Here is a 12,355-nt window from a genome sequence, read left to right as displayed (position 1 = left end):
AGACAGGCTGATATATACAAAACTAGCTTATAAGTTAACACTAAAGCACTTATGGTCCTGACAATCACCGTTAAAATATCCTTCTCAAAATAAAGTAGCACTATTAAACAAGTTTCATATCATTAAGCTGCTTCTAACCTCATAAACTAGACTGTCGAGTAATGAAAAAGGTCATGCATGGTGTTTATTTTAACACCTCTTGTTAAAGAAGCATGGGATTGGGATTATCAGGGTAAAATCAATACGCACAAGGATTAATCTTTCAGCTCTGCTTCCCTGAAAACTATGAGCTTCTTGCGGTTTATACGGCATACAGGAACAACAGCATGTCACTTTTTTTGGACGGTTCTTTTTCTGGAAAAAAAAATTGCATTTTGATAGTTTTAGATAATTTTCTCACAGCTTCAGTGTTTACTCTGCTCCATAATTTTGTTTTTATATGTTTTTGGGTTACTCTCCCTTCTCTCTCTCTCTCTCTCTCTCTCTCTCTCTCTCTCTCTCTCTCTCTCTCTCTCTCTCTCTCTCTCTCTCTCTTTCTCGTTCTGTTTGTATTTCTTTCTCAGCTTCTCTCTCTTGCTCTCTCATTCACATAGGCTACTCTCTCTCTCTTTGCCTGTTTATTTTTGTCTCTATGTCTGTCTTTACTTGGTTTCTATCTCTGTGTCTCTCTGTGCCTTACTCTGACACAGACAGACAGTGTCTCTTCCTGTATATCGCTGTCATACTCTGTCTATGTGGTCTCATTAATACCCTGGGGCTAAAATGTCAGAATTGCTTGAACAAAATACACTATATAGCCCATGAACACCTATACATTACCCTCATATATGGGCCTTCCCCAAACCTTTGCCACAAAAATGTAGGCATATTATTATCTAGAATGTCTCTGTATGCTTTAATATTATGATTTCCCATCACTGGAGCTAAGGGGCCCAAACATGGCCATGCCTAGCATGACAAGGTCCTTGTGCTCAGTGCAAGCTCCATGAAGACATGGTTTAAGGAGTTTGGAGTGGAAGAATGCACTAGTGGAAGAATCTCACTAATGCTCTTATTGCTAAATGGGAAAAAAAATCCCTAAAGCAACGCTCAGAAATATAGCATAAACCTTTTAAAAAAAACGGAGGCTGCTATAGGAGCAAACAGGGGTACAAACTCTGGACTGGGATGTTAAAAAAAAGCTAATTACTAGGTCCAAATACTTTTGGCCATTCATAGTAATACCCATGTCCAGGGGCCATACAGGGATGACATATTGGGCTCACGAGTCCCTCAATTTTAAACCTGAGCTCGGGTTACTCTCTGTGTGGCATTTCACATTAAAATTCACATTCTCTACATGTTTCCATGATTTTTCGGCTTGGACAGAAACCAGAGAACCTGTTTCCACCTACCTTCCAAAAACTTGACAGTAGATGGATTAACTATTCTTTATTAGCCCCGGTGTGAATGAGAGTGAGAATGTGCATATGTGCGCATGATGCCATGGGTTAGAGAGGTATCTCATGCAGGGTATATAAAATATTTGAGATGTGAATAAAAATACAGCAATTTCTTGGCCCGACACTCCATATAGTGGTCACACACAGGTTTCAGATTTAGGTTTAAAATATAAACACAACACTGCCAGGACTAGAATAAGGGCTCCCTTCATGAGACTTTCTATACTTTACCTCTGCTTACAGTACAAAGCTGGATTGAGCAAGGAATTATCAGGGAAATTAAAATTATTTTTAATAAAATTATTTATTAAAATAGAAAGCAGTATCAGCATTATCCTGCAGCAACAATACTGAGAGCAAATGTGAGCTGAATAAAGCTCACAAATCTTCTAACCTCTAACCATGTGATGGCTTTAAGATTTAAGCTACAGCTCTCATTACAGCAGTTATTGTTACAGCTAACCTTGCTAATCTAATGTAAATATGTAACTTTTGTTTTAGATTATTTTGTTTTTGTGATGCTAAATGATTACACTAAAACATATTAATGTCATTTATAATACCTTAACGATGGGATTCCATGCACTGTGTTTGGGTATCTTGTGTTAAAATGCTCATTATGGTCACGGTGTTCAAAAGTCTTTTCAAAATGTCGTTCAAATGTGTTTGCTGGAAAACAGGAACACAGGAGTGTGTGTATAACAAGAAGTGCAGGCAGCCAATAAGATTGTAAGATCCTAAAATTTGAGTGCCCAAGTAAGACGGTAAATACGGGCGAGCCATACTGAGTAAAATAGAAAAAAATGCAACTACTGTATGTTGTTATACAATTGCTAAATGAATTAGGGAAGTCGTGTCTGGTGTATGATTGCTTCTTGGAGGTACTGTACCTGCAGGTACCTATATGATTTGAGTGCACCCAACAAGTGAATCCACAACTCATACTGTATATCCTACACTATCCAAACAACATCATCCGTGCGATTTTCAGGTTTTCATGATAACATCATCTTCACTCTGTTGTACGTTGATGCATGTCATAAAACACCTCACCTTAACATTTCTGCATTGCAGATAAAGACAATCTTGTGTCTGATGTACAAATGACACTGAAATGTCATTTCATTTGTCCAATATGTCTGCCTGTACTGTCATATCATTAATAGATTACAGAAAGCCACACTTTGTCCTATAAAATACTGACAAGTCCCTTGATATAGTCTGGGGCAGATATTTATGGACCAAACTGTTCTTTTGTACTCCTAATCTCACCCTGCTAATCTCATGCCTTATGGAAGCTTATTTAGCAGCAGGGCTTTAGGTGTGACGTGTCAGAGAGGTCAATAAGGAAAACAATGTAGAAAATCTAAACAAAGACTAATCCGCAGGAGCGGTTAGCTGTGTCATGGCCTCTGAGTCAGGCACAAATCTTTCATATTGATGGTACTGATCTGAACTGGTCTCTAGAGAGGGCACAAACATTATGGCCGATTTGATTTCCTGCTCTCGTTAGCAGCTGACTCATTGTCTGTTCTAGAGATCAGCGCTCGTCCATAACTGACCTCATCTCGCAACATTTCTACTAAAAGGATTTTGCAATTGCTTTGCAAATGGTCCATGAGTTGACATTTAAGAAAAATGACACACAGCTCCTTCTGGTCAAAGTGCAAAAAGTGGGGTCCAGTTAGATGATTCCAGTTACACTATTTCCAGAAGTGGTTTATTCCTCATACACTGGAGACATTTCATCCATTTCTATCCATTTAATGTATCTTCATATCAACAAAACAAGTTAGTTTGTGTTATCAACTATGATATAGGAGCTATAAATATTCTTCATCAGCTTCTATCTAGAGTTTGTTTTTATTTTCTTATATTGCTGGAATTTTCAGTAAAGTGTTTCATAAAGAAATGACTCATTCAGTGACAGGCAGTTTACAGAAATCCATCCCAACTTCTTTTGAGTGTGCTTACAGCCTCCGTAGAAGATACTTACTGTACTATCCATAATACTTACTTATTATGGATATACTCCTGAACAGTGTGGTTTGGGATACAGCATTGCACATTGCTTAACTCTTAATAATAATCGTTGCCTGCCACTTCTTGATGCGCTTGCTATTAATCGTGCGTTACACAAAACACCAATCTTTAAGACAAATAACCTGCTTTTCAGAAGAAACACCTTACTGACAAAAAGGCTTTGATCAAGCCTTTATTTGAACATGTAAACTTACTCAGCAGCACAATATGTGCATTTTATTCAGGATAAGTTTGTTTTATCTAGACATATCTGGCCTGTCTAACAGTCTATGTCTCAAATCATGAAAGAGCATGTCTTATACATGGCTTAATCATTTAGGAATGCAGGAATCATTTAGGAATCATTTAGGATGCAATTGCATCTTGCCACAGAGAGTCGAGACTTAATGAGAAACAGTAACGAAGGAAATCCAATTTAGACTTCATAGGAAAATAAATTCATCAATAAATATTAAAAAATGACTTTGTTTGGTCACATACTTTACAGCACAGTAAAATTCTTCCTTCGCATATAATAACTTTTGGAGGTTGGGGTCAGGGCACAGGGTCAGCGAGGGTTATGTGCCTTGCTCAAGAGTCTAACAGTTGCAGCTTGGTAGTGCTGGGGCTCAATCCCCGATCAACAACACAGAGCCGTAACCGCTTCAGCCACTACTGCCCCTATATATTTAGTTATATTATAAACATCATATCAACAGCTTTCTTTCTGATCATATGTTTTTTTTTCTTCTGTCCCTACACCAGTTAAGTCTGGTCATTCAACAACAGGATTGTGGGCATCATCAGTCTGCCCGCATCATCATCATCAGATATGCAAAAGATTTATACTATAAATTAAAAAAATTAAAACAAAATGAAAGCTAAATTTGCATAAACCTCTAAAATGAGAAACATTATGTGTATATGTGTTATAATTGGTGCAGTATGTCTTATATTCTACTGTGCAAAATGTTTGTACAAAGTTCATAATTCCTAAAGATTCCTATCCTAATATACACTATATACTATAAAACATGAACCAGAATGTGGTATAACCAGCACAGCATGGATGTTTTAACTGAAATGTGCTACAGTATATTACTCAACATGTTACTTCCGTGTATACAAAAGATGTGGCTGGAATAATACACAATCTCTGGATGCTCGCAAAAAGTGAAGGAAACATGATCATGATGTGGATGTAGGATATAGTGTTGCTTTCCTTTCCTTTCTCTCACATCCAGCTCAATGACAGGGTTCCTTTTCATTCTGTGCAACCCTAGCAAAAGCACCTACAGTGGCGTCTCACCTAACTGACTCCTCTGAACTCAGGAAACGACCGCCACATGAAAAGAAACAGGAGGGGAAAAAAGACACAAACTGGATGTGAGGATTTTCCCCTTGTCAGAAAATCAGACCCTGGTTGTCATTCTTGCTGCCATTTCAAAAAACTTGCTTACCTGTGTGACATCAGACGCCCGAGACAAAGGCCTTCTCAGATTTGTGGTGTTTTGAACTGAGCCTAAGATGCTGTCGACATGTTTGATGGTTGTTACTTGGGGCAGTTTGATGTTTTTAGTTCAGGGCCACTATTGTTAGGATGTAGAGGTAATGTCTGGCATAATCACATTCAGGAACAGGTACAAACAAGCCTCTTTTAGCCCAAAATGCTCAGGGGATATATTACACTAAACTTTTTATATTTGCTTAACAAAATATTTTTGTTCTGGCACAGAGGTAATGGAAGAGTCACTGGCTATCTTCAAACAGCAGGTGAAGAGCTACCTCTTCCTGAAGCACTTAAACTAGCACATTTTCCCTTGTTTGTTATGTGTATGAATAAAAAATAATGAAATTCCTGAACAGTTTTAGGTTGATGGTATCCTAAGTCTGTAACCTAGTGAACCAGTGCTAATGTAATCATCGATAGTGACTTAAAAGCACTTTTGTACATCGCCTTGGATAAGCTCGTCTGCCAAATACCATAAATGTAAATGTAAAATACAGATTCACAGAGTGCAGAAGCTAGATGCTAGTTTTCATAAGCTAGTTCTGTACTGATCCCTCTTTCTATTGTAATACATATATCCCACATATGAATTGCTTTCATATTAACAATAAAATAGATTATTCTTTCCAAGTGAAATGTCACAAGTAGGATAGAATGCGATGTCATGTTAACTTGTGTAGTACTAGTTGAATCTTGCCAGTTCCCATTGACCAGCCATCTCTCACCTACTGTATCATACCACTGTCAAACATGTGTGTCCTCCAAAACAAGTGAAAACAGCCAAGCACTGTGCTGAGTCCCACACTGTGAAGGTAACACACATGGAAGAAGGTGCTACGAATTGTTAAAGTCTCTTTGACTGACAGAGAAGAGATGTCATCCATTCGCTTCAATAGCTGCAATGGCTCCCAGCCATGGAATTTGCGATCTCAGAATGACAACACAAAAGCTTTTCTGTTGCGTCATTTAAGAACTTTTAGAGAATATTTTAATAATAATTATAAGAGTTGAAACACTGGTTTGACTACAGGAAATCAAAGAGGAGACGTCTGGCTGCTTCTTGGTTATGAATGCATGCTCAATGTGAATTACTGAATTATGATAACTTTGTTATGATTTAAAATCAAACAGACAGAGAATTAATTAAGAGTTTTTAAGTTTATTACAACAGTTTAAATGTATTCAAATGAGCATGGTTATAGATTATTAGATGATAAATACATAATAAGCTGCTAGTACATATTTTCTCTGAAATGCACTGTTTGTGTTCAAACTTTTTCTTAACACTCATGTTAAATATGCTAATCGATTATCCAGCTAACTAACATGAACTGAACACACTATTTTTAAAGAGCTGCGAGATGTTACAGTATGTATTAAGTGGGAGTGAGTGAAAAATCCCTTTATAGTGCTGCACTGAGGCAAAGTCATGTTTGCAGTAAAATTGTATTGCCAATATCCCTCATGATAAAACCTGAGGAAGAATTGTCACGACGACTCGTCACAACCAGTGTTCACGTGTCTGTTCTAACTGGTCTGCATTTACAGTGTTAGATATTCATTAATTACTTTCAGGATGAACAGATAAATCATATAGCAATTCAGCATTTTATATCGACATCTGCTCAGAAACTAAAACCCAGAACAGTGTAACTTTAATAATGTTGATAGGGTGATTGATCTTAGCTATACATTTATTATTTTTTTGACAGATGAGGAACTTTGGAACAGTCCCTCCCTACACTAAAAAGAATGCAAGCTGAGTTACAAAATGAGGTTCAACGGTCTCAAAGCACCCAGAATGGTTCACTGATCGGCTCCTGATGGCTTCCACGGTCTAAGGTCGCGATGCACACACGAGCGGCTGCAGGAAAAAGGGCAGAGGGCATACGGCGAGCTGTCAGATTGCCTCATTCTCTGGTCAGTGAGTGGAAATCCAGCAAACACAAGGACGCAAAACAGCCTGCCACCTCCCCTTCCCAAAGCAGTACAGTTATTAATGGAAAGGAGCTGCTGTGTCCAGTGTGATTTGATATTAGCTGACTATACATAGAGGAAAAGCTGAAAACACAAGATAAGGGAAAATATGGAATCCTGTTTTTTTTTATCCAAAAACCAAACAGGATTCAAAATAATTAAAGCCTTTTAAAAAGCCACTTAAAGTTGATACAAGTAAAAAAAAAATCCCTGAATATAAAAATCAATTTAATTGTTAAAATTAAAATGAAGTGAGATATGGACGGCGACGTTGCTCTAATGAAGGACTCCCTGCTATTCATTTAGATAGAGCAGAAAGCCGATAAGATAAACCATGACAAGGTTGTGAAAGGCAAGCTACCGCTCTGATTGCCAGCAACTTTGATAAACGCTAGGAGATATTCAGCTTTTGCAACACATAAGGAGTGGATTTTCTGGATGACCTCATCTGAAGTGAGTCAGCACTTTCTTACAAACCAGATGACAGATGGCTCTCAGAGACGGTCCTCTTTCAGCTATCGACAACTGGCTCATAAATATTGATGAGCAGGTCCACACAATAAGATTTGATACGACACAGCAGGTAGATGCCTCGGAGAGCCCGCCTAACAAAAGACCCGGTAACAGGCTTTGATGGACAATCAGTCTACAGATTATGATGAGGTGAAATATAAAAAACACACAACAATGAAATGTAAAACTGCACACAGCTGCTCTTACAAATACTCATAAATACGAGTCCCATATAGATGAAAATCAGTCAGTTTCACAATAAAGTCTGATGTATTGACTTTTGACTTGTTTCCTTTCCAAACTGAAGTAAATCCTTGGATCAAAACAATACACTAGAAAAGAAATGAACACACCATTGAGAGATAAACATTACAAAGAGCACTACTGACCGCTTGAAGGCCTTTCATTATTAATGGCTTGGTTTAAACTAGCAAGAGAACAGTGGCACTCAAAAGACCAGTAGCGGAGACCAAGACAGACACAGACAATTGTTTCAGATGAGTCCTTTATACAGCACACACTCTTATAGAGAGGCTTGCACTCACTGTGTATCATTTGCTAAATGATGCTTGTTTTGTGCGTTTGTGGCTGTCGGTCGTGGCACACGTACATCATGTTAGCAAACATATCTACAAATTTCAATGGATAAAGTTTGGTAGAAGTGGGAGTTCAATACCCAGGATTGCAAGAGCACTACTGCTGAAGCCTTGAGCAAGATTTCTTTTAATAATGCCAATGTTTCTAAATACAATCACTACCAACTCTGAGATCCTTAATAACAGGCATCTACACAGAAGACATATCTTCTATAAATTCTTCAGGCAAAAAACAAAAAAACGGATGCTTATTCATTACAAATATAGTCAGTTGATCTATATATTTGGTGTCCGCCTTGTGGCACATCTATTCTATAAAAATCACCAGAATTGCTGTTTACTTAAAGATAAAACTTTAGTAAAACTTTCTGGCATGTCTTAATTGTTTGATCTTAAATACAGATTATGTATTGATCACGTTGTTGATCCTATTGCACGTGCCTATTCAGCTTAGATAGTAATCAGTAACTGTCTGTCAAAACGTCCATGGTGCTTCTGTGCCACAAACCGTTAAATGCAATTTTCCCTTTTCTCTCTTTTGGTTGTAATACAAAAATATTTTATGTACAATTTTCAATCATGTAATATCTAATGTAATATTAATTTATTACAAGTCTTTCAAGTCAGAATGTATTCATTCTTCTCATCTGTGTTTTTTCCCCACATCCACTACAAGTGTACTGGATTGAAAATGCTGGTGTGATGTGTTAACTCTCATCTGTACATTCTTCACCCTGCACTCTGACCCCAACTTCCTCCTGTGTGTTATGTGAAGAAAGCTTTTTGTGTATTGTATAACGTTAATGCAGTATTTTATTTCAGTTCTCAAGGTCTGAGAAAACCACTGAACACAGTACATGATCCTCAATGTCAGGAAGAGACCTATATGTCTTTCCTGTATTAGAGACATAGCTAGTACACTAATGAATTTCTGTCATTAACCCAACATGGATGAGGTGATGTTAACACATGTCATAGCTCCAGCAAGCACGGACAGGCGTGGATTATCACAATGTTACACTTGGTATGCTACAATCCAGTTAAAATTCCATGGGAGGTTCAGACACCAGCTTCAGCATTACTAAGAAACTGGTTGAATTTGCTTTGTATTTTCTGAGCAAAACAAACACTGCAATAATCGAGCGAGTTCACTGAACACTGGACATGTTGACTATAATGATATTATGTACTAATGTATGATGTATGACTAATGAGTTTTTGAACAACATTGAAGATGTGTCCAGATAAATGAAACTGAATATGAAGAAAAATGTGCTGATGTAACCAGTACATGAAGCCATTCCCTAAGGTATCTTTTTCTGATGCCCACACTAAACACACAAACATTCAAGAGAAACAGCCTTTAAGAGCTTTAAGAACGAAAATAAAATGTTGTTATTTACATTTTAATTTTTTTTTCTCCTTGAGTCCACTCCCACATTCCCACCCATGTTCACAAAGCCCCGCCCACAGGATCTATAAAATGACTGACAGAAGGCCCATCCAAACACAAACAAGGATTCTTCACCAGAAGCCAGTTTTCCAAGTTAGTATTCTTAGCCACCTAGTACACATTTGCTAAGACCATGGATTATTCGATTGTCAAAAAAAGTTTAAGATCAGATTTTCTAACAATTACACCTTTAAGTGTTAGCTTAACAAGCCTCTACTTCTTAATATTGGTCAACACGCAATATGGATTAGGGCTTGACATAAAGGTCACAGGACGAATATGCATCATTAATCCTAAATTAATAAAGCAACCTGCCATTGACAAACGCAAATCAGGATCATAACATATTGATGATTAGACAATGCACATTATCTTGTTTTTGTTTTTTTACAACTGAGGAATTGAGGGTTAAGGGCCTTGCTCAGGGGCCCAACGGTGGCATCTTGGTGGAACTGGGATCGAACTCACAACCTTCCGATTGGCAGCCCAACACCTTAACCACTAGGCTACCACATACCCTGGGTCATGTCAAAACACAGTTTCATCTATGAGAGCACTGAAAGCACTGAAGCTCTTGAACACAAACAAATCCAATGTCCAATATGTAAAAGAGCTCATAATAAAATAGTACAAGAGTGCATGTTATAACAATCCACTGTTTTTTTTTAACTGTGTGCACCTGTCTGTGCTCTCTGTTCTTTCACATTTCACCTTAGCTCCCTCTTTATCTGGTGTTTGCTATGCAAAGATGTTTTCATACGAACACCCAAGCATTTACTAAACACAGAGCGTGCAGTAGGTGACATTAGGCCCAAGTCGAAAACAAACAGCAAACCGCATGCTGGGTCAAAGTCTGACTCTGGTAACTGGAGCTGAGCAGTCATGCTAGAATAAAGTAACCTGAGCCAGGCTGCAAGGCTTTTGTCCTGAACAGTGCCTTCTTCAATGACAAAAGCACACAATATAGGCCTCTACCTGCTTCCTGTTTAAGTACCTGTGTTATTGAGCTTCTTTCATTTTCTCTATAGATCACAGATGTTTTCATAGGCGGCTTTGTGTAACATTTCTTCTCTCTTTTCACCTGTGTTATATTGTACATATGCACACATTTACGTTTTTGGCTCGTTGCAGCTTTAGTCCGCACAAGTTTGGTTACAATTTGCAATTTAAATATCCAAACAATAAAAATCCAAACTGAACAACTTGCATTTTAATCTTTAATTTCATCTTTGATTTGTTTTATGATGAAATTCCCCTGTCTGTTAGCCAGCTAACTGTGTTTGTATGAGATGTATATTACTCTGTAGTAAATCAATTATGTCATTTTCCCAAACCATGTGGTCCAACCTTTGCTGTCGGAACTTTTTCCATGCTGTATTTCTCTTTAATATGACGTTGGACATCGTTGAAATGATAAGTAAAACTTTGTATAAGTATATTTCTTGCTCTTTTATTTATAGGAGTTAAAACTGATTTTTATTTCTTACTTTTAAGATTGACTTTCTTCCTATTAAACTTTACTGTTGCACTGTTAGTTCAAAGCTTCTCTAACCAACAAATCAGCAGCAGAAAAAATGCACTAACCTCTTGGTCCCAAACATAGCAAGTGCTTTTCATTACGTTTAATCCACCGGCTACATTTCTAAAGTGGACTTGATAGCTAAAATATGATAAACCAAGACTGCAATGTCTCTAAAACTGTAATTACAGTTTAGTTCAAGCTGTAAATTATGTGATTAAAATCTTCTTCATCATTCTGTCGGTCTCATGTGCACAAGAGCTCTGTAGTTAAGCTTATGGTAAAATGATGAGTTTAAATACCAGTACTGACAATAACATTTAATGCGAATGAACACCTGAATACTGGAATCTTTTCTGTGCTGTAAATTAAAAAGAATATGCAATGTTTTGTGATATTTAGACAGCCAAGTAGATCAGGATGCATTATGCTACAAAAGCAATATGCAAATTAGAAATATTCAAAGTATATGTAAGTAAAGGCACACCTTCTCCAACAGAAATAAAGCCTTAGGCTGGATCCTACATTTCTTCCTACTACCTAGAGAGGTAGATTACACAGTGCAGTACACAATGATAGTCTGTAGTGAGTTAAAGGGATTCAGGATGCTGTCTTATCCTGAATCCTCCATGTCAGTGTCTTTGTTACTGAATAATAGCAGGTACATGGAGAAAAGGCGGCGCTTCAGTACAGCATCAGCGGGTCAATAGGACAGAAAGAGGACATTTAGGGACTACAGACCTACCTTAAAGCCACTCGAACAGAACTTTCATCCTGTCCGGTCGTCATGATCCAAATCCAGCAGAATAAACACAGATATATTCCTTGTGATCGGATTAAAGCAGGTAGCTACAGACGCGGAGTCTTATTCCTCTTTTATTCTGCCATGCTGCTCTTCCTTTCCTCGCTTTGTATTTCTGTTAGAAATAAATAATCATTCATGTTTACTAGCTTTATTTTATAATCAGTTCCCCATGTCGCGTCTCCAAGCAACGACAGCTGAGGCTCGCATTGCGCTCGAGCGGAGACATTTGGCCCAGTAGGCGTGTATTAACGAGAGTTAAACGTCATTAAGCCACACCCTCCGGCCTGCTACGAAACATGCCGACGATTGATCGACCAATCACGAATTAGACGCTAATGTGCGCTTATTATGGTGCAAAAAAAACAAAAAACGTTGATTCATACACCGTATTATAAGCCACTTATATCAGGAGCTTTGGGACATGTGAGATGTAAAGGGAAATTTAAATGGTGTTATATAGCATAATAAACAGGGATCACTTCTACAAAAGCATTAGGGACATCATTTATATTTTTTAT

General features: G+C 37.7%; 1 protein-coding gene across 4 annotated transcripts in view; it reads right to left on the bottom strand.

Annotated features, from left to right (window-relative positions):
- Positions 1–12,076, bottom strand: part of LOC113645878 (kinesin-like protein KIF21A) — a 36,797-nt gene extending 24,721 nt beyond the window's left edge. For all 4 annotated transcript variants that reach the window (XM_027151814.2, XM_027151815.2, XM_027151816.2 and 1 more), the window contains exon 1: positions 11,778–12,076. In XM_027151814.2, the coding sequence (XP_027007615.2) occupies positions 11,778–11,821 (44 nt within the window). In that variant the 5' untranslated portion in view covers positions 11,822–12,076. The remainder of the gene's footprint in view (positions 1–11,777) is intronic.
- Between the last annotated feature and the right edge of the window lie 279 nt (positions 12,077–12,355).

This window comes from Tachysurus fulvidraco, chromosome 19 (genome assembly GCF_022655615.1).
Source record: "Tachysurus fulvidraco isolate hzauxx_2018 chromosome 19, HZAU_PFXX_2.0, whole genome shotgun sequence".
NCBI lineage: Eukaryota > Metazoa > Chordata > Actinopteri > Siluriformes > Bagridae > Tachysurus > Tachysurus fulvidraco.
This window is presented reverse-complemented; position numbering and strand designations above follow the sequence as displayed.